Source organism: Sturnus vulgaris, chromosome 4 (genome assembly GCF_052056855.1).
Source record: "Sturnus vulgaris isolate bStuVul1 chromosome 4, bStuVul1.hap1, whole genome shotgun sequence".
NCBI lineage: Eukaryota > Metazoa > Chordata > Aves > Passeriformes > Sturnidae > Sturnus > Sturnus vulgaris.
In genome coordinates, this window is record NC_142246.1 from 10,494,859 (window position 1) to 10,522,454 (window position 27,596).

Here is a 27,596-nt window from a genome sequence, read left to right on the forward strand (position 1 = left end):
AAGGTCATCTATTCCAAACCCCCTGGAATAAGCAGCAACATCTTCAACTAAATCAGGTTGTATAGGGCCCTGTCCAACCTGACCTTAAATTTTCCAGAGAAGGACCATCTGCCACCTCTCTGGACAGCCTATACAACTGTCTTACCAGCCTCACTGTAAAAATTCTTCCATATATCCTGTCTAAATGGCACCTTCTTTAGTTTAAAACCATTAGCATTACACACTGCATAAATTCCAGTGCTTCAGATGCTGTTACAGACACCGTGCTAGGGAAAAAAGTAATCTGTTGCTAAACCAGTAGGGCAACCCTTCACATCTATATATGAAGTATTTTGGTGTCAGGTAACTGAAAACCATTTTGAAAAGTGGAATTACCCAGCTGTAAGAGAAGCTACTCTGGGATACCCTCCCTAAAAATGGTGTGGATATTGTCCCTCTCAAGTCCCATAGCACATCAAAGTATTGGCTTGCTGCTAAATACCATAAGAAGAAGAGACAAATACTTAGTTATTCACTACTTAAAAGTCATCATAAAGCTTATAACTGCTCAGGAAAAGGTGTTGTCTTTTATGCTGGGTAATACCAAGACAAGAAGATGAATTACTCTATGTTTGTCTCTTCATTTATATAATTGCTGTGTTTGAGTGCTTTTATCACCAAGGTGAGCTCCAGAAACTGTTGAAAACTGTTTCTAGGTTATAAATAACCCTTCCTCACATACTCCTTTTGGAAGACAAATGCTAGGTAGGAGTGGATGTGACATAATGCTGATTTCCTGTCCTAGGAGAGTAAGATCTGATAGCTGCCTTCAGACATTCTTTCTGTACTTCCTCCAGCTTTCCTTTCCTGGTTTCTTGTCTCTGCAGGATCATCTCAGATGGGCAGTGTCTCTGTCTACAAAAGTAGCCAGCAAGGGACACAGCATCTCACCTGAGAGGAGGCCAATGGGTCTCTGAATTTTCAGAGCTGCTCCATTCAGCTTTAAACCATGACTATTTTAATATCCAGGCCAGTATTTAACTGGAATCCCTGTGTTCTTCTCGGTCAGCTGGATGTCAAGTTAAAGTGGATCAGATGGTTCAGAGTGTGAAGGAGCAGGCAAGGGTTTGTGACTCAAGGTACAGCCTGTGGAGCAGAGCTGGGGTGCAGTGATGTTCATTCAGCCACTCCTGGTGTCTGAAGGGGGCTGGTGAGAGAATGCTGAGCTCATTTTTATTTTGAAGTCCCAATAACTTGTTTTTCTGTCTCTCTTTGGGTGAGCAGTTTCACTGCAGGGTTTCCTGAGAAGCCAGGATTAAGTGCATTAGTGTGGACTGCTTTGGAGTTGTACACAACTTTGGAGTAGTTGTAACATTAGTGACAGAACAGAGAGAGGCCAATACCCTCAGGGTGAGACAAAGTGCCACCAAATGCCAGTGGCAGGAGTGTTGCTGACCCCATGTGCACCAAACCTTGCACCAGAGCTCTCAGCTGCAGAGACAGAGCCTGCTGGGCTTCTATTTATACAATAAATACAGATTTGCTTGTGCAAAAAGAAATGTATGTAGGGACATAACCGCATTTCTGAGAAGAGGAGGGGGGGGTTATGTCTTTTAACTTTTTTCTCTTATGATCCACTTTGCAAGTTCAAACATTATATGATTTAGAACTTAGAATTAGAACTGCTTAGAACTTAGATTAGAGCTTTAGAATTTAGAACTGCTCTAGGGCATTAGCATGCTGCTCAGCATCATCTTAAATCCAAAGTTAAGTTCTGCTTCTGTGACGCTAGTAGGTAGCTAAAATATATGGGCTGAAAGAAACTCATGATATCCAGCAGGTTGTGCCAGATTTTTGGAAAGTCTGTTCAAAAAGCCTGTCCTTCATAAAAATGAGAGAACGAGTGAGAAAGAGAAATGTTAAAGCAAATGTTTTAAGCCTGTGAGATAGAGAACATGACCATGAATATAAATCGTCTAATCCATGTTGTCTGTGACACTTGCAATATAATTGGAATTACTTTGAATTATAGGAAAGATTAGAACCCATACTTCTTCAGTTCTAGACCATGCACTAATACAGTTCTAGCATGATTGTTGTTTTCTGACTCAGCAGTCAGGGCCATCTCCAGGGAGAATGCTGAGAATTGAAATCCTACACAGGAATGAGCACATAGAGGGTTCAAATTGAGCCCAGGCCTCCCGTGCTGCAGTTAACAAAGACTATAAAGAAGGGAGGGTGATTGGATGTAATTTTGAATGAATGATCCGGATCCTCTGCTTTCTTGGGGTTTTTGAGCTGTGTGTGCTACTTTGTGCCTTGGACACCTCTGTTGGACTTTTTCTTGTAGCTCAGGTGCAAGATGACAGATTCTGACACTGCAAACAGGCTTGTGTGAGACTTGCCACACTTCATGTTTAGAAACCAAAGTGCCTGTGGACTCTCAGGTACCCAAGTGTAAATCTCAGTCTTGAATTTTAGAAGCATGGATACTTCTGCTATTTTGGAACCGAGGCGCCGAGCAACTCTGCAATGTTTTGTACATGCAACCCAAATTTAATAAGCAACAATCCCACTCCTTTTCTGTGGGCTGTATGTGAGTAGTGACACTGCTGTGGTTCAGCAGTTTGACTGTAAACACCATTTGCTGATGGGAACACATTCCTACATGAACATCCCCAGGAGCAGAAGCACGTAGTAACAAGTGTGGTGCTGTGATCTGCAGTAGAGTAGTGAACACAGCAGCAGAATCATCACTTTGAAGTCCAGTTCTCTTTTAAATCAAGTCAAATCTGTTTTCAAAGATCCTGGTCAATGTGGCTGCTGGTCATGTTCTATATGTCTGCTATTTCTGTATGAGTTCACCAGACCATTGTATCTCTCCTTTCCCATCTTATATGTTCTCAAAATTCCAGCCTAGCTCCATCCCTGGTGCAATGAAGAATACTCCTGAACAGTCTCACAAGCCTTTGGTTAATTGACTTTAACCTTTTCCTACAGGTTTAGTTTAAAAAGTAGAAATTGACATTTAGGACTAAAACCTCGCTTTTTCCAGGAGCAGATGAATCTGGAGATGCCTCCAGTTCATACGTGGTGAGTGATGTTCATCAGATACACATGAGAGCTGATTTAAGCTGATTTAACTTGTGAAAACTTGCAGCAGCTGCCATGAGCATCAGCCCCTGTGTTTAGAGACAGCAGTACTTAAACCCCTTTTGTGTCCAGGAGGAATATCAAACACTTGTAATCTGTCAGAGATATTTCTTTGTAACACTGGTGCTTTAGATTTTAAAGGTTTATATCCTTTATATGTTTCTTTTAACCTGTTAAATTTGTTAGATGTTTGAATTCAACTCCTACAGACTTTAACTTTGTACTCACAGCTGCTGCACTGAGGTCGACATTTTTACATTAAGTAAGTCCAGGTTATTGGTGTCCAAAATACATGACTGATGTAATTTATTGTAAGAGCAGTGTCTTTCAGATGCACATCTGTTCTGTGATCATAAGCCCATGCATTGAAGTGCTTAAATACTCCACTAGGAACTGTTGACATCACAGGTGAAAAATCAGCCTAATCTTCGAGCATTTGTTTGCCTTCTGAGTCTGCCTTTTCTCTTTCTGCAGCTTGTGGATGTGACCTGGCTCAAGGAGGATTTTTTGTGAGACAGGGAGACTACATCTGTACTTTGGACTACCAGAGACTCTATGGCACACGATGCTTCAGTTGTGATGAATTCATTGAGGGAGAAGTGGTGTCAGCACTGGGCAAAACCTACCACCCAGACTGTTTTGTGTGTGCCGTCTGCAGGTAGGTTTTCTACATGAAGTTGTGTTTCTGATGCCAGAATCCCCTGAGTGCCAGGCATTCAAACCTGTAGCATAGAGATAGGATTTTCTGTTACTCACTCCTTAAAAAATTGCAGAATTAAAAAGAAAAAATGTCTGTAATTTTGTATGCCTGCCTTTTTTCCAAATGTGTTTTTCTTTTTTATGTTATCTTACATGTGAGGTTTTCAAAGTACTTTAGAAGCTGCCACTGTCTTCTTTGTAAGATGTTTTGCCCCAAGTGTTGTTTTATTTCTGTGATGTGTGCTGTTTTGTCATTTGTTGGCCTGAAGTTACAAAGGATTCCAATGCCAGAGGCTCTCAGCAGGCTACTACTACTAAAGTGTAGCTCAGTGGGATCATCTCCCACGGGAGTCCCAAACGCAGGAATACAAAGGACTGATGTCATTTTGACCTGCATCTTAATCCTCTTATGTAGAAATAACACAAACATCTATTGAAGACTTCATGAAGAAACTAGAAGTGCACTAAACCTTCAGAAAACACACCATTTTAGCAGTTTGGAGCCAATGGAAATGCTGCCATAGTTTTTCTTGCTAAACTTGAGCTTTTAGGAGTACAAGAAAAGCAGCCCCACTTTCAAAGGGTTTCAAAGCCCAGAGAGGCACTGGTGCAGCACAGCTCAGATGTTCTGTGTGTTGGTACCTTGTGCAGGTGACTGTGCAGTCCCAAACCAGCATGTCCATGTCCCTGTGGCTGTCTGCCAGCCCAACCTGCCCTGCCCATGGAGCTGCTGAGCTCAGAAATCCTCCTGTGCTGATGTAGGAGCAGGACTTCAAATTCCAGAACATCTGTGGCTCATGACAGAATCTCAATTTAATAAAGCAATTTCACAAATAATAATAAAAGCTGTGATAGAGGGGAGACTCTGAGATGGACAAACCTTTATTATATTGAATTCTGTCTGTTTTGCTCTGTTTAATAGGCAGTTTTTCCTTTTGGATACTTAAAACAAATGTGAAGAGTAAAGATAAGAAAAAATCCTAAATTCTTTTTTATTTTTTCTTTTAATGGTAAGGAAAATGACTTCAAGTGTATCTCATGAGTTAACTGCACTAGTACAGCTCTTCTAGGGATGAGCAGAGCTAATTTTTGGTACCTTTATTCTAAGCTCTAGTACCTTCTGTAAAGTGAGGTACTTCTTCATTTAAGAAAAATGAAAAAACTGTTTGATTCCGTCTGTATGGCTAAACATGCTTGTGTCCTCAGTCACACCACCAGAGCTTAGAAATGTATTTAATTGTATGTTAACTGTAATGTGTTACTGTGCTTAGAAACTCCCTACCTTAGGTTTCAGGCCACTGGAAATACCAATTCCTGCTTTATATAGTCAGTCCTTCAAGTGATAGTTTGGAGCTTGATGACATAGTTTGTCTCTCTGGAAATGTGTAATAATTTTCCTTGTGACTAAAATATTTATTTTTAGTTACCTGAAAATTCAGGTGGGTTAAATTGCAGCGCTCTGAAATTATTCATGCTGCAAATACCATGTGTGATGAAGGTGTGGTAAAGCTTTAAAAAATTAAGTTCCTGATACAATAATATATCAAAAAATAAAATCAGAGATGTTCCCTAACCTTTTGTGTAACTAAATAGTTGTATTAAATGCTGTTTCACTGTTTCTAGTTGTTCAGTAGAGAGACCCAGGTCTGCTTCTGTTGCTTTTCTTGGAAGGACACACAAATTCATATTGTCTTCATCAGAGCCAGCTAATGCCCTGCTGACTAGCAGGATTCAATTAGTGTCTCCCAGGGGGGTTGTAACACTGATTTGTGGTGCAGAGCAGCAGAAGAATCCTGTCATGTGTTTATATGTTTTAAATCAGCTTCAATTACCCTTGTCATTGCAAGCCAGACATAACCTGTGTTTTTTATGGGGAAGAGTGTCCTGTTTAAACATCATCAGTATTTATTTTATTGAGTGATATCCTCAGTAAAAAAAAGGTTGATAGACTATAAAGACATGTTGTTTAAGCCAAAAGAAGGAACTTTTTTTGTTCATTTAAAAACCACTAATAATAAAGGGGAGAAAAAAGTGTAAAGCTCTCTACCTTGATATTTTTCTTGGTGGGAAGAGTCAGGAGAACCATTCATGCCCTCATTTCTTACAGATGGGCAAAAACCTTAAATACTGCACCAAAGCACACTGTCAGTAGTAGTTGGTGGATGATGCCAATTACATTTGGCATTACCTTTTACAGCCACTCTTCAATGTGGGTGCTGTGTTAGAAATGTAACCTCCAGAATGGTGTGAATTTGAGAGGTGGTGACTGCCTGCCAATGGGGCTGATCCTGCTCTCATGGAAACCAAGCCAGGCTCTTACATCTTCAGCATGAAAACACTGGCAGCAGAAGGCATTTTGCACTCATGACACATTTCTCCAGAATGCTGCAGAATCGTTAAATTATTTTAAATGAGTATTTCTGCAACCCCTATTTCTGTAGCTGCTGAAGTAACACCTCTAAACTGTTTCTACATTGCATAGTAAACCAGTGTCAATAGCAACTCCTTTTTTCCCCCTTTTTTTTCAGAGAAGATAAGGTTTGAATAGAAACATGTGGGAAGTGTGTGGTAGCATCAGTGAGAAAGCCTAGCTGGCAGGAGCAGTGGGGAAAAGTCAGCAATCCAAGCCCAGTTGTCTCCTGATGTTACTACTGTTGGATGCCACGTGGCCCAGTGTCACAGGGAGCTGTATTCCTTGTACCCTCTGTGCTGCCTTTGTGACCTGCTGCCCTGCTCTGTGAAAAAGCTGGAGTATCAGAAATCCAGCTCATCCCTGGGCAGGAATTGGGAGTCAGATGCTACTACCCAGGGCTGCCACAAGCTAAAGTCTGGAAAAAAAATAAAAAATTAGTATTCTGGGAAAAACTTGGAAAAGTACAAAATGTTGTGCCATCCTATTTGATTGTTTCTCTCTATCTTGCGTTAACTAAGTGACTCTCAAAAAAAATCAGGTTTCAATTGCATGTTTACTCTGCTGGAGTAAATACTGAGGGCTTAATCCCTTCTTCTTCCAGTGCTGTTCATAGTCTAGTTAAACCTTTTTTCTGCTGTTGTGTTTCGTGATGATAATGCCTAAAACTAGGAATGAGTGGAAGAATAACAACACAGATTGAAAACTGTTGTGGATTAAATGCTTACTCTGAATTCCCAGGAAGTGGCTGAGCAATCTTCTTACAACTTCAATAATTGGAAGGAGCTGTGTCCACCAGAGAGCTGCCAAAGACATTTCCTTCAGAAACTTCATGTGTTTGTAAAATTGAAATACAAAGAGGGAGAAAATTGAGACTGGCTGTAGTAATAGAAGCTTAGTTTTATTAAAATTGTGCACATACTTTTTACATGGCTGTCGTAGTCAGGACAGTTTGGCTCTAATATAGGATAGGAAAGGGCAGGACATTGGGTCTTTCAGAAAGAAATGAGTTGTCATACCTGTGATAATACTCTGAAAATGGAATTTTCAGGAGATGTCTTAGTGTTTGGATAAGTCATATGGATTTAGTAAGCATATATAAGATGTATGGTTCATCTAATGTGGTACCTAGATTATGATTTCTGTTGCTTGTGGGCTATATGTTCACTGAATATCAAAAAACTGGGATTTGATTTTATGGGTATTATTATAATTAGTAAAGTTGGAGGGGTTGGTGTTAATGTGCCTAGTTGGAGGAGTGTATGTAATAGTTTTCCCTTTAGTTTCAATATTCTTGTACTTAAAAGTTGGAAAAAAATTGTGACATGATAAAGAGAGGACAACTTGGCCCTTAGGTGGAGGATAGATTTGCACATACATCCCCGATTAATAAGGAAACAGGTTTGTGTTTGCTTTACAAAATTTTTGTATTTAAATTCTTCTGAACTCAGAAAGTTTTCTTATAAAACAGCATCTTGACAGAAGCTAAATATGTGCCATGTAGATGTGAATAGTATGTGGAGGGGAAAGAGGCAGATACATATTCTTCAAGGGGCTGCCTGCCAGACCCAGCTATAAAACCTCTTTCAACCCATTTGTATTTTTACTGTCTTCAAGAAGGTAATTCACTTTGGCCAGGCAGTTGAATATAAAAAATCAGAAAGCTGAAATAATTTTCTCTTTTTCAGCAGAAGATTGTGTAGTCCTAATATAGCACTGCTACTTCTAGAAGGAACTGAGATCTTTTGTGTATGTGTGTCTTAAGAAATTAGGATAATACTGAAAATTAGAAGTTCAAATTCAGTTTCTTCTTAAACATAGCAATAATGACAGACTTTTTGAATATGCTAATCCTTTTTATTTGCTGACTTTTTTTAGTGCTGCTGAATTTGGAAAGAGTTTGGTTCCCACTTAAGCAGTACCTGGTGCTTCTTAAAGCATCTCATGAGGTGGTCTTCATCTCACCACCAGTCACCTAGCAATGAAGACTGCTAGGTATTGTAGAAACCTAGGCTGTTGAGCCCAAGATTTTGAAATCAGCCTGAGTGTTCTTGGCATTTGATCCTAAACCAAATATATTTATCAATATGTGGTTCTTCCTGAGCAAAGGGGTGTTGGTGTGCTGCTCTTCAGGTTTAGGTCTGCTGCTCTTTAGAGGAAGGATCTGGAGCACAAGTCCTGTGAGGAGCAGCTGAGGGTACTAGAGTTGTTTATCTGAAGAAAAGGAGGCTCAGAGGGAGCTTCTTCTCTCTAAACTGCCTGAAAGGAGGTTTTAGTGAGCTGGGAATTGGTTTCTTCTCCCAGGCATCCAGTGATAGGACAAAGGGAAATGTCTTTATGCTGTGCCAAAGGAGGTTCAGATTCAATATTAGGAAAAGCTTCTTCACTGAAAAGAGGGTTAAGCATTGGAACAGGGTGCCCAGGGAAGTGATGGGGTCACCATCTCTGGCAGTGGTCACAAAATCAGTAGGCATGGCACTGTGTGATGACATGAGCATGGTGATGTTTGGTCGAAGATGGGGCTTGATGATCTTGGAGGTTTTTCACAACCTTAGTGATTCTAGGATTCTTTGGTTCTATATGGAGCATCCCCATAGCCCTAGAATAATGGAGGATGGAAGGGAATCTGTGGTTGTCCTGTGGTCAGCCCCTGTCTCAAAGCAAGTCCAGTTTGAGTAGCCAGATGATGGCATTCCTTTAACATATCTCTAGGGATGGAGATCCAACAGACTCTCTGAACAATGTGTTCCAACATTCAACAAGCTCATGGTAATTGTTTTTCCTTATATTGAGTTGACATTTCCCATGTTCCAGATTATGTCTGCTGCCTCCTGTCCTTTCACTCTTTCCCTCTGAGAAGAGCATGGCTCCCATTTTGTGTGCATGCCATCAGGTGGTTTTAGACAGCAGCACAATCTCCCCTGAGCAGGTACATCTCCTGCAGCCCCTCTGACCTGGCCACCTTGCCTCATCTCCCTCCAGTAAATCTTGGCCTGAGGAGCCCAAGGTGGTGCCTGCTGCAGTCTCTTAAAGGATGAGCAGCAGGGAAGGTCACATCCCTGCATCTGCTGGCTGCACTGGTGCCTCCCAGGATGTGGCTGGTCAGCTGCTGTTGGGGACATGCTGCTGACTCGTGTCCCACATGGTGTCCACTGGCACCTCCATACCTCCTTATGCTTTCCAGCTGATAAACCCCTGTGATGCACTGGTGCATGGGGTTCTTCCTCACTGCTTGCAGGATTTAGCATTTTCTCTCGCTGAAATTTGTGTAGATGATAGATGCACTCAATGTCCACTTTGTATCATCATTTTAATCCATGGGGATTCATCCCTATGGAGCACCTTGAGGGATGTGATTGTACCAGGTACAAATTGGAGCAGAATTTGATTCTGCTGGTCCTTAGGTTGCAGTCTGACATTACACCTGACCTGGTGTAACTGCAGCCAGCTACTGAAATGAATACCTTTGCTCTCTCCACAACCTGACCACAGGCTTCTGTTAATTTTTATATATCAAATTTTGTTGACTATTCAGCCACAGAGTAGGATCAGCAATTTAAAGAATAGATGGCCATCCATCTGCTCTGATTAAAAAAAAAAAAAAAAAAAAGGAATATTTTCTTTTGTCCCTCCCAGAAAGCTTGAATGACTTGTCCATGGGTGCACAGATTGAGGTGTGGTGCAGAGAAAGACAAGACCAGGACCTGATCTTTTGGTATCAGCACACAGTTACCCTGGATTAGGCTGATGGTGATTTGATGTTTTACAATATAGTTTTGTTGGTCACCTCCATATTTTTTTCTGAGTTTGCAAATATTTTAGGCAGATGGATAAAATAAAATTTGTTGGGAGATGAATCATACAAGTCATTTGAGAGAGCTGCTTTAAAAATGCTCCTAATTCTCATTTTAAAAATAGATTATCCAACTGTGAAAAATCTCGCTGAATATTTATTAAAGGATAAGTAGCTAATTAAAACCCTGTCCCGGTTTTTGCAATACCTAGCAGTGTTCAGTGGGTGACTGGTGGTGAGATATCATTGTATTTGAAGGCAGATATCCTGCTCTTATCCCAAAGTTCTATATATAGTACTGCTCACAACTTAGAGAACTCAGCAACTGAAACCTTGTTAATTGACTGCTACCACCTTCTGTTGTGCCTTCACTCATACTGGCACTGAAATGCTTGAGCAGAGCTGCTTGTGAAAGGGAGAGGTCAGCTGGTACAGGAAAACTGACAAATGTGTTGGGTAAGAATTCCCAGTGAGCAAGACAGCGAAACAAACTTTGAGACTTATTTATGGGTTTAGAAGACCTGTGAGGGGGGAAAACGTCTGTGCCTTGGGGTGGGCAGCTCCAAGGAGTACCTCTCTGGGGTTTTTCTAGAGCAAGATGTCTTGCATATTTGGAGAACAATAAAGAATCAAAATTGTTGCCCTCTCCCATTGGAATGGGAAGGCACGATGATTAGCTACTGAACTCTTAGAAAATAAACCAAGTACAGTATTTTTATGGGCTAGGAAAACCCCTATGTGCCATCCCATCTAAGGAGGCTCTGTGACTTGCTGTGGTGCCTTGTGAGCTTTGGCATCTTGGGACGTGTCATGTGCCTGGTTCTGTCTTTGTGCTGTAGGAGGTCAATCATCCTGTTCTTCTCTTCTGGTTTTAACTGATTTCCTTTTGGATTATCTGACTGCTCAGACAGTGATGAGATGAGCCACTTTGAAGTGGGTGGTTCCTGCTTCTCCTTTAGCTGCTGCTTGGTGCATCTGTTTGAGATGAGCTTCTGTGCTCAGCTGGGAGTTCAGCTGGACCTTTATTAGGTGTATCCCTGAGTCAGGAAGATATATTTCCCTTGCCTCTCCCTACTGCTCCTTTTAAACTACATACAAGATTGTTCAGTAGTCACAGTCATTCTTTCGAGCAGTTAATTGTGCACAGCTCCAGCAGGTCACCATCCCCAGGATTATTAATGATGCAAAGCCTGCTGTTTTACTGGGGCATGTCATGAGAGCCCAGCTGGGTCATGAGCTGAGCCCAGCCTTGTTTCTTGTTTCCTGTAGAGACTGGCAAAACACAGTTGAAGGTACTGTCCTGCCCAGGGCATGCAACTGTGCACAGGAGTGAAAGATGCCAGGGTAGTTGTATGGCAGCCAGGGTGGTGCTGTGATGTATCAGTGCAGCAGGGTGCTGGTTTTCTGGGGCTTTAATTTGGAGCAGGTTACCAGTGGTAATAATAATTTTGTGTGTATCTGTAAATCAAGATGAAATGTCTTACTGAAAACATGCAGGAGATCGATTACAAGTTCTTGTCTCAGTTCTGGAATGGTTGAAATCCCTTGGCTTGTGTCTTTCCACTTAATTAGTAGTGCTAAGTCCTAGGCTTGATTTTGTACTACTTTGTTAAAATGGAAACACGATTAAATGGTTTCTTTCACATTTGCTGTAGAAAATACAGGACAGTATTTGAATTGTATCACTCCATTTTGAGACATTTTTGGTAATTAGTCATGAATTTGTATTATGTATATAGAAGTGTATCACATTTACTAATTTTTATTTAAATGTACATGTGTTCATTTAAATAAACTTTGGGTTAGTCCAGATGACCTTCAGAGGTCCTTTCCAGCCTCAACTCTTCTGTAAGTTCATAAAACTCTTATTATTCTATGTATTAGAATAATCTCTGACTTCAAAAAGTATCAAAATCTGTTGCAGACAAACAGCTATGACCTAAAAAGGTAGTGCTGGGAGTTTTTTTAATATATAACACAGAAGCTTGCTGCTGCTGCATTCCTGCAGGACAGGACAGGTTTGCTCACTGGAGTGCAGCTCCATCACATCCTGTCTGACACATTAGAGACAGTTGTCTTCTGGTGAGGTTATTGAGTAAAATTCATGGTACAATATCCTCTTTGGAACAGATGGAAATTTAGGCCTCCTGGATCTATACTAACATGGTGTTGGACCTCATTGTACCAGAGTCATGCACAGATCATTTAGTTGGGTCAGAAAGTAAGGCAATATGAAAGGCTATTTCCATAAATTATTTTTCTCTAAGAAGAGGTAAGGTAAGAAGTTTTTGGACTACAAAAACTTGGGAAAGAGAAAAAAAAAGTGAATAGCAGAATTCATTATCAGATATCAAAAAAGATAATAATTGCATTCCGTGTGTCCTCATGATTTTTTAAATTATCACCAATGGTCCAGAATGGATGGCAGTGTTGAACACTCTCCTAGCTGGTTTCAAATATATTTTAGTAACATTATATAGAAACAAAGGACAGCGTTGCTTTTGTTCTAAGTAATTAAAAAAATTCTTTTAAATGTAATTCAAGTGTAGATTAAGCTTCTTTTAATCAATTTAGGGAGCAAAATAGTGTTTAAGTTTAGCACAAAGTGTCTGTGTAGCTTTTGCAGTGGAGACAACCTTGCAATTGGTATGAATTTGATATTTGATAGCATTTGTGGGAGAATGCCATGCAGAGTTTTAATGGAATGTTAATAAAATAGTGTGATCAGATGGACTTAACCATGAGGCAGAGGGTGTGTGTTGTGTTTGTGCCCCATTAAGCCATATTTTGATAGCTTGGATAGGGATTTAGTTGGACATGAGCTTTGGGTGGAGTGAAATGTGCTTCCAAATCCTCACCATCCTTCGCTGCATATGAAGTGATTTGTCCATCTGGTTCCCTTAGAGAAAAAGCCTCAGTGGTTTCGTGCCCAGACAAGGAAGTGTACAGCAGGGAGCTTTTGTTTTAAGAACATTGATAAAAAGGAAAGATTTAATCAAGTGTAAGGAGAGCTGTTTTTGGGTAGGGGAGATAAGTAATGTAGACACTGTGGGTTTTATAACTGGGGTAGGTTTTTTATCTTTCAGACTACACTAACATTTGCTTTCTGAGCACATAGCTTAAGAGAAAGACTTTGATGTGGTAAAAAGTTGTGAGGACAAGTGCTGTTTCTTAACGTACAAAAGTCATCACTGTTGTGCAGCTATTTGACAACATAAAAGCAGCTGCATTTGCCTCTACTTAACTCCCTGTAATGCCAATTTTATTTTCATTCTGTAACTGATCCTGTTAGTGATGTACTCTGGCTGATACTACATTTCTTAGATACACAACAGTTTGAATTTGAGTGCTCACTGTGTTTTTGTATCTTTAGATATTATTTTTTTTCCTGAGAAGCTGTAACTCTTTGCATTTGAAGTTGCCTGTTTGATACATCCCTTTGATACTTAAGCCTCTAAGTGGCTGTAAAACTGAATGAGAACCGGGAAAGCAGAAGAAAAGAAGCCAGAGTATAGTCAGTTCCTTTATGGAAAGATATTTAATTTTGATAAAGGCATGAGACTGTAACCAGTTTGCTTTTGTTTCTGCTCTTGTAGGTTGCCTTTCCCTGCAGGTGACCGTGTAACTTTTAATGGGAAGGAATGCATCTGCCAGAAATGTTCCCTGCCCCCTTCCAGCACCACTGGCTCTTTCCCGGTACAGAACCTGCGCAGTAAGTACAGACTTCTGCTCCTCTCAGTCAGTACTTCTTAGTCTGCACAGGTTTAAAAACCAGAATTTTACACCAGTATTTACACCTGGAGCTTCTACTACTCTGCTGCATAAGAGGTGTCATAAAATATGAGGTAGTGAAAAAGTATAGGGTGTTTTTTCAAAAAGTCTGATATTAAAAAGAAACACAGATGGTACTGTTATAGGATTAACAATACATTGAACTTCTCAAAAATTTGATTAAAACAAACTGAATCAAATTATTTGGAGAAAAACATAATATGGATGTTAATATTTTAGAGGATTTAGTCCAAGTCCTCTTGAAATAAAATCCAGTGTGAGATTTAATGATTTGTAAGTGTTCCAGTATTTCTTTAGAAAATATCAGTGGCAGGACTGCATGGCTGAATACTTCACAGCAAGGGGTTTAATGTATGAAATGTCATGGGAAGACATTCACCTTGACCTCAGACTATTGTGCACTATCAGAAGATACAAACACTGCGGGAAAGAAATGTGGTCTTTTCACCTCAACCATTTTGCAGTAGATCATAGAGAGGTGATGTTGCTCTGAACTCTGTTCCTCTGCTGTTTTGCTCATGAAGTGCTGCCATTCTTTAAAGAGTCCACCACTACCTTTATGTAATTAAATAGCATCAGCAATTCAATTAAACAGCAAAGACAAAAAAAAAAATTTAATGACTGTTATGTCAAGCTGGATTCAGCATGGCTGAGGAAGGGCCCCATGGATTGCTCATCTTCCTGCATAAGGAATCTAGCCCCCTTCTGGGAGAAATCTCTCATTTTTTATTCTCTTTTCTTCCCGCCCCACCCCCCATCGACATTTCTTCACAGACGTTTTCACCATCTCCTTTCTACAGTTCATCAGAGATGCTCTACTGATTCCTCTTGCTAATGTCATTCTCTCCTGGGGATAGGTTGGCCCTCTCGGTTGGGTGCTTTCTCTTGTCACCTGTTCCAGAGATGGATCCTCCTTGGCCATCTTTCCTGTCTCTGTCATATGTGAAAAGTGCCTTTGGCTATAATGGATATTATTTGCCTGGTTGAGTACTGACAGAACAAGTTCATTTGATTATCTGTGATACAGAATCCTTTAATGTATTTACATTTCCTTTCTCTTTGCACATACACACCGTGGAGAGTTTTTCTTGTCGTTGCACTTCCCCAGCTCTCTTGTGTCACTGCACTGAGCCTTCCCAGAGCACAGGTACCTGCAGACCTCAGCAAGCCACTTGCCTCAGAGAGAAACAGCACTGGGAGCACATCTTTGAGGCAAAACCTGACCCTTTTGCTTCTCACCTCTTTTATGCATTCCATTTGGAAAAAGAAGAATGTAAAATATTTGCTTTCTGCCCGAGTCCTTGAATTTCTTATTATTTAAGTACCTACCTCTCTGTTATGTTTTGTTTTATAAAACAACAGCTCTGAAAACCTCTTGTGACAGTATTGATTTTGAGAGAGTACTCAAGGAGGAATATCAACATGTAGCAGCAAATTGATGTGTTCTGCAGAGTTATTGCTTGAAATTAGTTGAGTCACCAAAGGATGCTGCATCCAAGATGGGAAGACAAGGACACTGCATCAGTAGGCACTGTTGGCATAGCAACCACAATATTTGTTTGTAATTATCTGGCACTTTACAGAGAAAACAGCAGTTGGGAATAAAAAAAAAGGTAGCTCACAAAATGCTGCATTTCTGCCCACCCAGGCTTAAACCAGATGAAAGGTGAATGACATCTGAGCACATGATGTTGTATTCAGTTTGTGAAATAAACCCTCAAGCAAAGAGATTAAATTAGATTTCCAGATGAATCCCCAGTACAGGGGAGATCACAAACAAATTTCTAATTGCAGTTAAACAACAGATACTGCAGAATACTGCAGGGACTAAAACCAGGCACACACCCAAATGTTCTTTTTTATTAGCAAAACTCAAATGTTCTGATCTGTAGAGCACATGTTTTTGTGCTAAGCTTGTTTCCACGTATTGGTGCTCAAGAGGGTAACATTAAAGAGACACATCATTGCTCCCTCAATACATTACAAATCCACTAAAGGAAAATAAAAACTGTGCTTTCTCATTGTGTGCTCAGATGTGAAACATTTACAATTTCACTTACACTGTCTCATTAGGGTCATGTAACCAACTAAATATAGTCTTAAATCAGAAAGATTTAAGAGGACTGTTTAAATGTTTTAATGAGATCCTAGGTTGAGAGTTCTTTCTTTAAGACATTGTTATGTTTTTTTTTTCTCTCCTGGCCTTTCTGAATAGTTAAGTGTCTTTCAGGTTTTGTCTTTTCTCTAGAAAATTGTTGGTATACCTGAAGAATTCCTAAAAATATTATGTATTTTTCCACATGAAATGGAAGATATTTTATGGAGGATTAGAAGGATTACTGAGATATTTGTACTAGAATCATTTTATCACTGGCATTAATCCCTTTTTTTCCACACATTCTGACTATTTTATCATTTAGTAGGAAAATCATACATAGCCAGGCAATCTGTAGAGTGAAGAGTGGATGAGACGTGGAGCTTGTAGGGTATTAGAGGGTTTATTCAGGATATAGAGAACCAGATCCAAATCCCATGTCTACATAACATCTCTAAAGAGGGCACTCACTCGTGGACTGTTCACGTAAAACAAGTGTAAATTTGGCTTTTACTAGCTTAGTCAAAATCTTCCATTGTTAAAATAAAAAAGGCAACCAAACCCCCAGACAATCCTGTTCTCAGTAACTTTCTGGGGAGTGTAGCTAGTTCACCTACAGCTTGTTTAACCATCACAGACTAACCTCTGTTACCCAGTTACTGCATGTTTTCCATTAATTTTTTTGTTAGCACCTCTTGGAGCTTTATATAAGTGAATTTTTACAGAGAATTAATACATAGACTGCCATCACTTTCGCATACTGAAATGTCACTAATACCTCCTATGTATTGGTGTGTTTTACTGGTTACAGGAAATTTCATACCAGAATTTCAGCTTGGGTTTTCTTCATGGTTGCAAAAATTTGAAATAAGTAGAGCTTGCAGATCCAAAGGCAAAGGCTAATATGAAGAATAATTGTTTATTTTATTCTTCATTTTTAAATTTATTTTATGGAGCTGACTTGCGATGCTTGAAAAATTAATCAGCAAATCTTTGAGTTTTTTTATACACAGTATAAGTGAATTAAAATAAAGCCTAAGTCATTAGGAAACTGAAGTCATCAGCTTTTTTCTTTGAATGATGCATGTGTTGTAGCAATGTCAGAGCTTTCTAAGGACAGCAGCTCTTGCCATCCATCAGCGAGCAGTGGAGTGTGAGCTGTGGACCCTCGTGAGCTGTTACTGGGACACTGATGGATACTTGGACTGCCATAACCAACTGTTGCATGACCCAATGAAGAAGAATATGATTCACTCACTTGGGTTTTTCTTTTGCAGATTGTGGGGGTTGTGGTTCAGAAATAAAAAATGGTCAGTCCTTGGTCGCCTTGGACAAGCACTGGCATTTGGGCTGTTTTAAGTGCAATACGTGTGGCAAGCTACTGAATGCAGAGTATATCAGCAAGTAAGTAGAGGAGTATTTTCACCTCTTTTCAGCATTCTTTTAATCCCAAAGAATTAATTTATCATTGCACACTCTTTTATGTTTATATATATATGTTTGGAGATGTATAAGATATTAGAGATTATTGTCTAAATTATCTAAATTGTATTTAAAAATGGAATGAAGAAAAGTAAAAGTCACATTTTTCCATTTACCTGGAATGAGACATGACAAACTAGTTATGCTACAGAGAGGCAGCAGGAGGAATATGTTTCCAAGACCCAAATGTATGCCCTTAGTTCCTGTGGTTTTGCTCTCTGTGATGCTGTAATGAAAACAAGCAGGTACTGTTCTTTCTATATGTATTACATAAGGAGAAATGTTAGCCAAAAATTAATTAAGGATGTACATACCGTGCTTTTGTGCTGCCCCAGACCCTCATGCTGTCAGATTTGGACTGAATGTGATGACAGCACAGAGGAGCAGCACAAAGTCTGCACACAGACCATGTCCCATGTCAGCACTACCATCAGGCCAGTGACATGCAGGCCTTTCACTGGCCAAGGCACCTGGGATTAATTTCTGCTTCAGAGAAGTGTGTTCTGTTGAAATTTCCTTAAGCAGCAAAGTCACTCAATCACCAGTGCCCAGAGATTATGAAATTTCAGAGCCTATGTCCCACTGACTTTTGCCAATTCTTTGGATTTAGAACAACACAAGTACAACATTTAATTTCACATCTTGTGCTGGAAAACAATATTTATTAAAAGGGTGTTCTTAAATAAGGTTTTGCATTGTCTCAATGTTGTGCTATTCTGCTGTATTTCAGTACAATGCTTTTTTTCGCTTGTTATTTAATATAACCCCTCCCATAAACTGTGAAGATGTAATTATTGCAAAATCTTCTTTTTAAAAAGGCTAAATGCCAAACAAAATAACACAAGAGAAGAAACGTCCTGTCTTTAATTAATTAAATTAATTATTGTGATAACTTATAGGTTAGTCGCTAAGAAATCTAGCTTCCATGCTATAAAATTAATTTCTATGTTTCTCCAGGGAAATGTCTGGTAAAATTATGCCTCTGCTAATAAATCTGTCTGATCATGGGCTGCTTTACTATGACAAACAAAATATACTTAACTATGTTTAACTTGAACTTTGAAACACAAGAAGAGTCTCCAGTTTCTTCTTAGAGCAATTTGTTTATATTCATCAGTTTAATGGTCTACATATACAACTTAGTAAAATTGTAAAATGTAAAATTAACAGGTTCTTGTCAGGGCAGTAGTCCAAATGTTCTGGTCTTGGTGCTTAAAATTAAAAGCTGAGACTCCAGGATTTTTTCTTTCTATCTCTAAATTGTATTTTAACTCACTGGTGGTGGTGAAATAGCTGGCCACATTATGCATGGACACACTGCTGCTCAGGCTGAGTTCTTGTAGTCATTGCTGGCTTCTGTGGAGCACATTCCCAAGATGTTTGATCCATGACTGTCTTTAAGCAAGTCCAGTTAAGAGTGCCAGTAGATTTAAATGTTTATCAAAACTTGGTTTACAGACAAGATATTTGAGAAATTACTCTCTGCAGTCTCAGCTAAAGGATTAGGTCATACATATATTGGACGATACATCAACTGGAAGAATTAGATGATAAGAGGAGAAGAGTAATATGTTGAAATAACTGTCTTTTCTACAGAGGGGAAAACATGTGAAACAAGTTAATGGGTAACATGATTAAACAGGTGGTGTGAGGGTCTCAGAGACTCTGTTGTTACAAGGCTGATGGCTGAGTTTAGCAACAAAGGAGAAAAGTGGTCCAATGTAGTTGTTCATTACTATCCAGCTTTTACAATATTAATAAATACGAGATACTTGGGAGGCAGGAAGCCCCACAAATACCCTGTGAAGTGTTCAAACATTGACAAATTGTAGATGCACAACTCCCAGTAAAGTGTAAGCTTATATAAAGAAACATCAGCTGACATGGAGCCTGTTGTTCTTCCCTAGGGATGGGGTTCCGTACTGCGAGTCGGACTATCACGCCAAGTTTGGTATCAGGTGTGACAATTGTGAGAAGTACATCACAGGAAGAGTGCTCGAGGTAAGGAGAGCCTGTCATTCAAGCACATCTCCAAGTGTACAAAAAGAGTAGCTCTTTTAGGTTTAGTCCTCTGCTCACAAACGAGTGTTAATGCAACAGCTTAAGGTTACTTCTATTAAATACCAGGAATTTTTCTGTAATCGGGTTTTCTGTTTCTTCTGTTAATGATTTGGTAATACACAAACTTCCTAAATGGATATTTATGGTACTGGAGAACGTTCAGGCAGCAGAAGTAATAAATGAATGTGTTATCACGCAACTTTTAAGACTTGCACTAAATTCATTTGTAATTTCTGCTTTTTGATTCTCTTTTATGTTCCCCAAAGATAGGATGAAGCTGTTTAAAAGTAAAGTAAATTATTTGAACTGTTTTTGCACCCAGAAGTGAACTGTGTGGCAGAGATTTTTTTTGTTTGTTGTTCTAAGACACAGGAGGTTGTTTAGTGGAAGTGTATGTTTATGCACTATACAAAAATTTCCATATAACTGACCCAGTGTCACAAAATGAATATATTCCTTTGATCTGAATAAAAATTATCCTTGGATATAAATGTACTGTTACCCTGTCAGTGTCATCAATTATCTACTTTTTCTTTCTGCTTTTCCCTGTGAAGTTCAAGCAGGACTGGAGTTATGAAGAGTGGTTCAGTTCACTCTTTTCTCTTCGTCAGCTAAAAAACCTGGAGAAGTCCCAAAGGGCTTCCACCAGAGAAAAAGCTGATTGGAGTCACACAAAGACTTAACTGCCCAAGTGGTGGACAATTATAACTTACTAGGAACTGATGAGCAAGTATCCATACCAGATGGGAGTCTGTATTGGATGGGATGATGTGGTGTTAACATAGGCATGAGAGACTTCATTAACAAATGTTTTTACAGACCTCTCTGAAAAGAGGTTTCTAAAAGGGAATCTGTAAGAGTATAAAGGCAGCTTTCTCACTTTTTTGCACGCAATTGTCTCAACTGGAAGAGGCAAAACAAAAGAAAGCATCTTAAAACCTCCAAAAATGTGAAAGGTGACCAGTGGAAGCTGTTATGTGTTTTCAGAGGTGTCAGCCGTTGACACTGAATGAAAAGGAGTAAAAGGGGCTGAGATTTGAAAGTAAAGGTAATTAGGAGAGGTGAATGCAGAGACAAGAGTTAAAGCTGTGGCAAATTTGGAGTGCACTTAGAGCAGTTTACAAGGAGTGATTAATACTGAGATAGGAGAAGAGCAGAAGCTCTAGTTTCTGTACTGACTTTTGGCTTCACAATATTGTGTTTTTCTGTCCTGATTCTTGCCTTGAAATATGTGCAAGAATGCTCTTTTTATGTGGTAATATTTTACTTGCAGTATGGTTAAACAATAGCATTTGGTGTGATGTGATTAAGAACTGGGTCCTTACTGTCTCTATGGATAATAAAAAGAAAAAAAGTCTTAAAGGTTTGCACAGTAACAGTACCAAGGTGTGATTTGTGGGACCTGGAAGCACATGTGACTGTGATTGATTCTTCTGACTGCCTGGTGAGAGTGTACTGAATAGGAAGACAGTTCCTTGTTTTTATTGTAGGTGGGCCACTAACAAACTTAGGAAAAGCTAATTTTTGAAAGCTATTGTAAGAATTGTACCATGAGAGATTACATGTGATGGTTTTGGTTCAGTGTATGTGTGTCCCTCTCCTGTCCATTCTCCAGTGTTGCTCTAAACAACACTACAGCTCTGTAGCACTGATTCTCATCTTGCTTTGGTACTGGTTCAGGCTGGGAGCAACTTTCATTGGTCTGTGGCATCTAACTGTGGAAAAAATGCTGATACAAGATTCTGAAACATTTAAAAAAAATAGATGAGGAGAAAGGACTTTGACCATCTGTAAAAGCACAGATAGTATCATTGTGAAACAGGAAACAGGTTGAAGTTAGGATGGAGCAGGAAATGGATTTGAAAGGTTACAGTGACATTTAGTGTCTGGGCACTTGTTGGACCAACCTGGAGGTTTTATGATCTGTAAACTTTTTTCTGTAGAATTGTACAAAACATTTGTTGGTTTGTGTGTAACAAAGCTAATGAAGCTTGAACACAGATGCATGTCACATGTCCTAGCATTCTGCTGTCACAGTAGGTGCTGTTCCTCATGACATCTCCCTAAATATCTGCTCCCATCCCCTCTGTTTTTGGTGACATTATCTCAAGAGCTTTCTGTACATTCCCTCTGCCTGTTTACAAGTGGTGACTCACACTGTGAGCCTTCTTCCGCGGTGATCAGCCTGGATTTCCACGAGTCTTTGGAAGTCTGTAAGGAATCACTTAAAGCAGCCTTTGAGTTTTGGTGTGGACTGTGGAGAGCAGCTGGATGAGGAGGCAATGCACACACCTCGATTCAGTAGGAAGCCAAACAAAAAGTCATGGCCTGAGCAAACAGATTTGAAAGGATGCAGAGACCGTGTCTGTAGCTAACATGGTTAAGGCATTTGTTGTTTGTGTGCAGCAGATGGATTTGTTCAAAAGCCTTGAACTGGGGCTGATCTTTTCTCTCTCTCTGGTCTTGGTATTGAACTCGATGTCTGTTTGTTACTAGCAGGCTCATTGATATGTTTTGTATCTCCTGGTCAGGGGGACAGAAAAAATACAGGGTCATCATGCCTGTTCTTTTGTTGTAGGGCATAATATTTGTGGAATTTTCTGGAATACTGACACATTTTTCAAAGCATCAGTATTTCTTTTTACCATCTTGAATATCATCTGGAGAAACACAGAAATAATAGGGCAAATTGCTCCTAAAGTGGGGGGAAGTCTTGACAGCAATACTTATTAGGCAGAGGAATACTCTCCCAAGGGAGCTGCTGGAAACTATCACTTAGAAAGTCTTATAACAAGATTGGACAAGGCACTGGAGAATCTGTGCTAGGGAGCAGTTCTGCAATGACAAAGGGAGGGACTATATGACTTAATAGGATTTTTTCCATCTCTGATTTTTGTGATAATGTCAGGAGGACAGCTGCTTCCACAATTATTCTGTGCCCAGATTTTATAATACTGTCTCCCTTGAGACACTTGTTCACTTGTTCGTTTTAAGTGTTTATTCAGCAGAAAGGAAGGGAGAGTCAACTAGTGTGAGTTACTGATAAATTATAAAAATATGGCTGTTTTTGTAGGTTGTCAGCCAAATACAATGATGATTTAGTTACCTAAATTCTTCTCTCAGCCCATTTTCTGAGGGCCAAATTCATTCCATGTAGTAAATTGGCTTAAACACAAGATAGCTTTGTTTATAATTCCTTTCTACTTTCTTTCTTCCCCTCCAGTCCACCTTGGCTTGCACCCACTCTCCCAGGGAACTTGTACTGGAAAAGCTATAAAAGGGCCTGAGCAGTTCATTTATGGAGATGATAAATTTTATTACTTTTAAAAGCAATTATTTTGCTGACTTTTTTTTTTTTTTTTTAAACCCTACCCACCAGTGCATTTATGGGCAAGATTTGCTTTGTTTGTGATGCATACAGAACACTTAAATACAAATCAATCCTCTCCTAGAAGCTGTGTTATTTTATTCCTGACCATGTGTATTGATAAACCTGCCAGCTTAAGCGAGGAGCAAGAGGCTGCTGGAGTTTACTTTCATAGTTTGACTTAAAATGCACTGTAGCTGAAAACCTCTAGGGAGAGAAAGGGTTTACTTCAGTGCTTGTGCTGTATCTCTGCTGCCAGTCCTGCAGTTGTTATGATCATGCAATAACACACATTTTAAAATAACAAGCCATTGATTTTTATGACCAGCTATTTCTCTTTTGTTGTATTGCAATCTGTTTCTCTGCACTTAGCACTAAAAAGATTTTTCTCCTTCTTTCTATTAAAAGCAGTAATTTATTAGTTAAAATTTCAACTTGTGCTATTGAGCATATCCTAAAAAAAGTTATTGCCTTTTTTTAAAAAAATATACTAGATTTCTTATGATAATTCAGAGCCTGCTTTAAACCCCTTTCATTCAAGAAAAAACCTTCCATTTGTTCCCTCATTTTAATCAGTCTTATAGCTGCATTTTGCTGGGGGAGGCAGAGATATGTTGTCTGTCTCCCAGTCCTTCCCACGCAGCAGGTTGTGTAAAAGGTTTGGAAAGCTGTTGAGGTGCATGACAAAGCTGTGTGACAGCCCATGACTCCTCCTTGTCCTCTCCTGGGAGGCATGTCTGGGTTTCCTTAACATCTGACACTTAGAAATATCATCTCAATTCCAGCATCTCTCTATTTTAAAGTGGTCTGCATTAAAATAATTAAAAATGCTTTGGATAAGATTTATTTTAACTTTTTTTAAGAGTTGTCTCCTTTAATTGATGAACTCTAAGGAGAATTTATAGAGAGTAGTCTTAGTTCTTTTCAACTTTTATTTTGCAAAACAGAGAGAACCCAATTCTCCTCTGCTCATGAAGTCAGCTCCAGGCTTTTCTGGTGATGCTGGCAGACCTTCTCACTGTGGGTTCCTAACTGGAACCACCTTCTCTCAGCGTGGAGGAACATTGTAAACATTGTACTCCAGACACCACCTCACCACTGTCTTATGAGTGACAGTAACCCCTTGCACCGTTTCTAAAGAAAGTACTTTCCTGGTATATCCCACACTGGTGCAGTTTTTTCCTCTGAGCTCTTTAACATTGACAGCCCATAGTGAGATAGTACTTTGAGGGGAGAGGTTCTCTTCATCTGCAGTTTCAGCTGGTGGTTTCCTGCATTGTTAGAAGAAGTCTCCATATCCAAAGATAACCTTTCTGGGAATGTTTTGATGGCAAACACAATATAGGCTGTGAGGGGGTCGCGTTTGCTTGGATAGGCACCTGCATCCCATCAGTGGCCAGAATACCCCTCAGGGGTATTTTCAGCACTCCACTTTATCTAACTGTTCACTGATTCACAGCTGCATGACTGTGGTGTAAATGTGTCTTACAAGTGCTGTTGAAAATCACTTAGAGCAGTTGGAACCATCTTTATGTTTAGTATCTGACACTCTAACATGGCAGCATGGCACTCAGTTTATGTGGGGGAAGAAAGTTAGCATTTTACTAGTTTACATGTATGTGTAAATGTCGAGAAAAACATAATCAATATATGTTTTTAAAATCTATTAATCTCAACCATATGTTATTTTGAAATAAGGGAACAAATGCATGAGAAAGGCATGCACTAGGCATGAATGAGACTAGAAATGTCAGTAATTTATTTGTCAATTAAATGTCATACTTCAGTGACTTATTAATTAAAGCATGAATCTTATTTTTCATAGTTTGTTTTTGGCTTTGCCCTAGGGTTGAGCTGATTTTGTTTGCAGCCATACCTACTTTGTAAATCGATTGCCTTTCTCTTTGCGAGAGTCTCAGTACAGCAGAGAGACGAGACTAATTCTTTACAGCAGGGAGTACAAATTTCTGCCTGCAGTGTGGAAGAATGGTTCATTCTGCAATGTCTGTTACCCTGCTGTTTCATTAACAACAGGACCTACTGATGTGTGAAAGGTCCTTGAGCAGCTTATTATATAGGCATTAATAGTGAAACATGCAATAAAGGCGGCTCTGTGTGTGCATTGAAGGGTTCCCTGTGCATGGGCAGCCTCGGGAAGGCTCTCAGAGCAGCACAAGGATCCAGTGTCAGTGCTACCTTCCTTAGGAACTGCTCTCTACGCCACTTTTCTCCCTTCAGCTGAGAAGAAAGAAAACTTGGAAAGACACATCTAAATAAATCAGCGTTAGCTTTTGCAGAAGGAGACCATCTAAGGTAGGAAACGTTAAGTAGCACTTTCAATGCATAGTGTTTGCTGAGATGCAGGGCATTTTGCAGCTTGGGAATGGTCTCTGGTTTGATGCCACTTGCATTTATCTGGGGCTGCTGGCTTGCAAAGGCAGGTTAATCGTCAGTGCATTGTATCTGAATTTGGCTGGGTAAGTGTTGACAGTTGACCTAGACTTTCTGCTTTAAAACAGGCATCATTTAAAAAAACTGTCAGCAAGCAAATAAGTAGCAATGCAAATGCTTTTTTTCCTTATCTTTTAGTCTTTTCTGTAGCCCAGTTATATTGGTCTAGATGAATTCACCTCATCTTTCTCCCACTTTCAGCCTCTCCCTTTTTAGCCACCTCTTCTCTCCAGAAATACAGAGCTATGCCTATCTGTATTTATTATCTGAACTGCTAAAAATTCACGAATTTTTCATATGTCAGGAGAAAACTATACATTAAACAAAACTCTTTGCATAGCTTTTACCCTGTAAATAATTTGTTAGGTTTATTGAAGAGCACTGAGTACCATTTGATGATAGCTTAAGACTTACATTTTTACCAAAGCAAGGGGTTCTGCAAACTATTTCTAAAGAACAAAGAAAAGTTCAGGATTTGCAGGGAACTGGTTGATAAAGAAGAAAGAATGACTATTGCAGGTTTTGTGAGGAGTTTTTTTATTTCTTTTCTCAGCTGCTTACTTGCATTTCTGTAGAGAATTCCTCCCACATGTGTGGGGAAAGTCCTCAGTAGTGCTGCTGAGCATTTGTGCTTGTGTGGGTTTGTATGTGTTAGTTTTAGTGCACAGTTTGATTTTTGAGCCTGGTAGACTTGTGGTGTCCACTGCCTTTCCTCATGCAAAATGAGTTAACATGTTAAATTATCTGAATTGACTGACTAAGGGATCAAAGGAGTGATTCCAGTAGTCACCCTGGTAGCTCCTGAGCTCAGACCCAGCACAGACAGTCTGCCAGCTACACTGCCTCTCTAAGCCATGTGTTGCTGTGGTGATGCATTAACATCCAGTGCTATTTGCCAGCATTTAGGTGTTCTTACAATGTAAAACATTGCACCTCATGGATGTCTTCAGTCCTTCATGCACTTACTTGGTCTATTCTTTCATTCCTGGTGGTTCTCTGACCTACACCAGGGGAATGCTGCTGTTGCACAGCTCTGCAAAGCCCCAGACCATCCTTGACCCAGTCGGCAGCACAAGCCCCTGCCTCCAGCTCTGTGCTGTAACCATGGCAGTGGTGCAGCAGTATGTGCACAGTTGCTTTTGTTGATAAAGTATCTCCAGGATGCTCTGGCCCATGTGAAAACAGTTCAGTGTGTCTGCTAATAGCAGGAAAGCAGCCTGTGATTCTGTGATTAATTTCTTGTAGCTTTAAGATTTTTTTCATCCTACTAACCTTCGGCATTTTTTGTGCTTTTTCAAATTTCTTCTCCCCCCTCCCCTGCCCCAAGTAAGAACTTCTGAATGGTACATTGAACTGGAAGTATGTGGATTAGGTCTGAAAGTAGAAACTTCCTACTTTCAGGAAGGATTATTAGTGTCAGTTCTGCATGTGACAGCAGCATTTGCACTCCCAGGTAAATCTAGTGATCCAGAACAGTAGTCCTTACTCAGGCATAGAATGAGACCCAGCTTCTTTTCTTGGATCTTTACAGCCCAGATCACCACGTTCAGCTTGAAAAGAGCTGTGCTGGCTTCCTCTGATAAACCAGGCTGTTTCTCCAGGGCTGTTCAGTGTTGGTTGAGCTTCATTCTTCCCATCTGAAATGGGTGTGCTAAATACACAGCTGCAAAGTTGAAAATTAAGGGGAATATGTCTGCAAGTCATCTCTCTCCTTCTTCACTCTCTCTCTCCTATCAAGAGCTGGCATAAGTGAGAGCCAGCTGCAGCTTGTCTTGGCCCCTAGGTGGGTTTTAAGGAGTGGGAAAGTGGAAAAGAAATAAAGGAGATTTGTTGAGCAGATGGAAAACAGAAGCCTCTTCCAGTCTCAGTAGGTGGCAAGAAAAATTGCAAAGCTGAGAAAAAAAGACAAAAGAGGCAGATCACTTGCTCCATAACAGAAACAACTGAGTGCAAAACCAGTGGATTTAGATATGACAGACCATTTTGGTTTACAAAAACATTTACCAAAGTCTGTAGAAAAAAATACACAGTAGTCCTTTTCCAGATTTTACCTGATTGTGGCAGGGCTGAGCCAGAACTTGTTTGCAGATGTCACAGAATGAAATTACAGTTGTAATAGTGCTGTTTTTCCTTCTATTATTTATTTTTTTCTCCATTATTCCCCTTATGGTTTTCTAATTACTTTTATTTTGTCCCACAACCATTAGAAACTTCTTCTGAGAGTCCCGTATTATAGGAAGTTGGTATAATTCTGAGATAAATGTTCCTATTGGTACCTTTGATCTGCACTTTCTACCTGGAAGAATAAGGGGTG

General features: G+C 39.7%; 1 protein-coding gene across 10 annotated transcripts in view; it reads left to right on the plus strand.

Annotated features, from left to right (window-relative positions):
• Positions 1-27,596, plus strand: part of ABLIM2 (actin binding LIM protein family member 2) — a 128,039-nt gene that overhangs the window by 44,223 nt on the left and 56,220 nt on the right. For 9 of the 10 annotated variants that reach the window (XM_088163082.1, XM_088163089.1, XM_088163085.1 and 6 more), the window contains exons 3-6: positions 3,607-3,790; positions 13,631-13,746; positions 17,199-17,325; positions 19,311-19,404. In XM_088163082.1, coding sequence (XP_088019208.1) covers positions 3,607-3,790; positions 13,631-13,746; positions 17,199-17,325; positions 19,311-19,404 — 521 coding nt within the window. Of the gene's footprint in view, positions 1-3,606; positions 3,791-13,630; positions 13,747-17,198; positions 17,326-19,310; positions 19,405-24,759; positions 25,145-27,596 lie in introns of those variants that run through there. The other variant, XM_088163091.1, reaches the window with a different exon arrangement.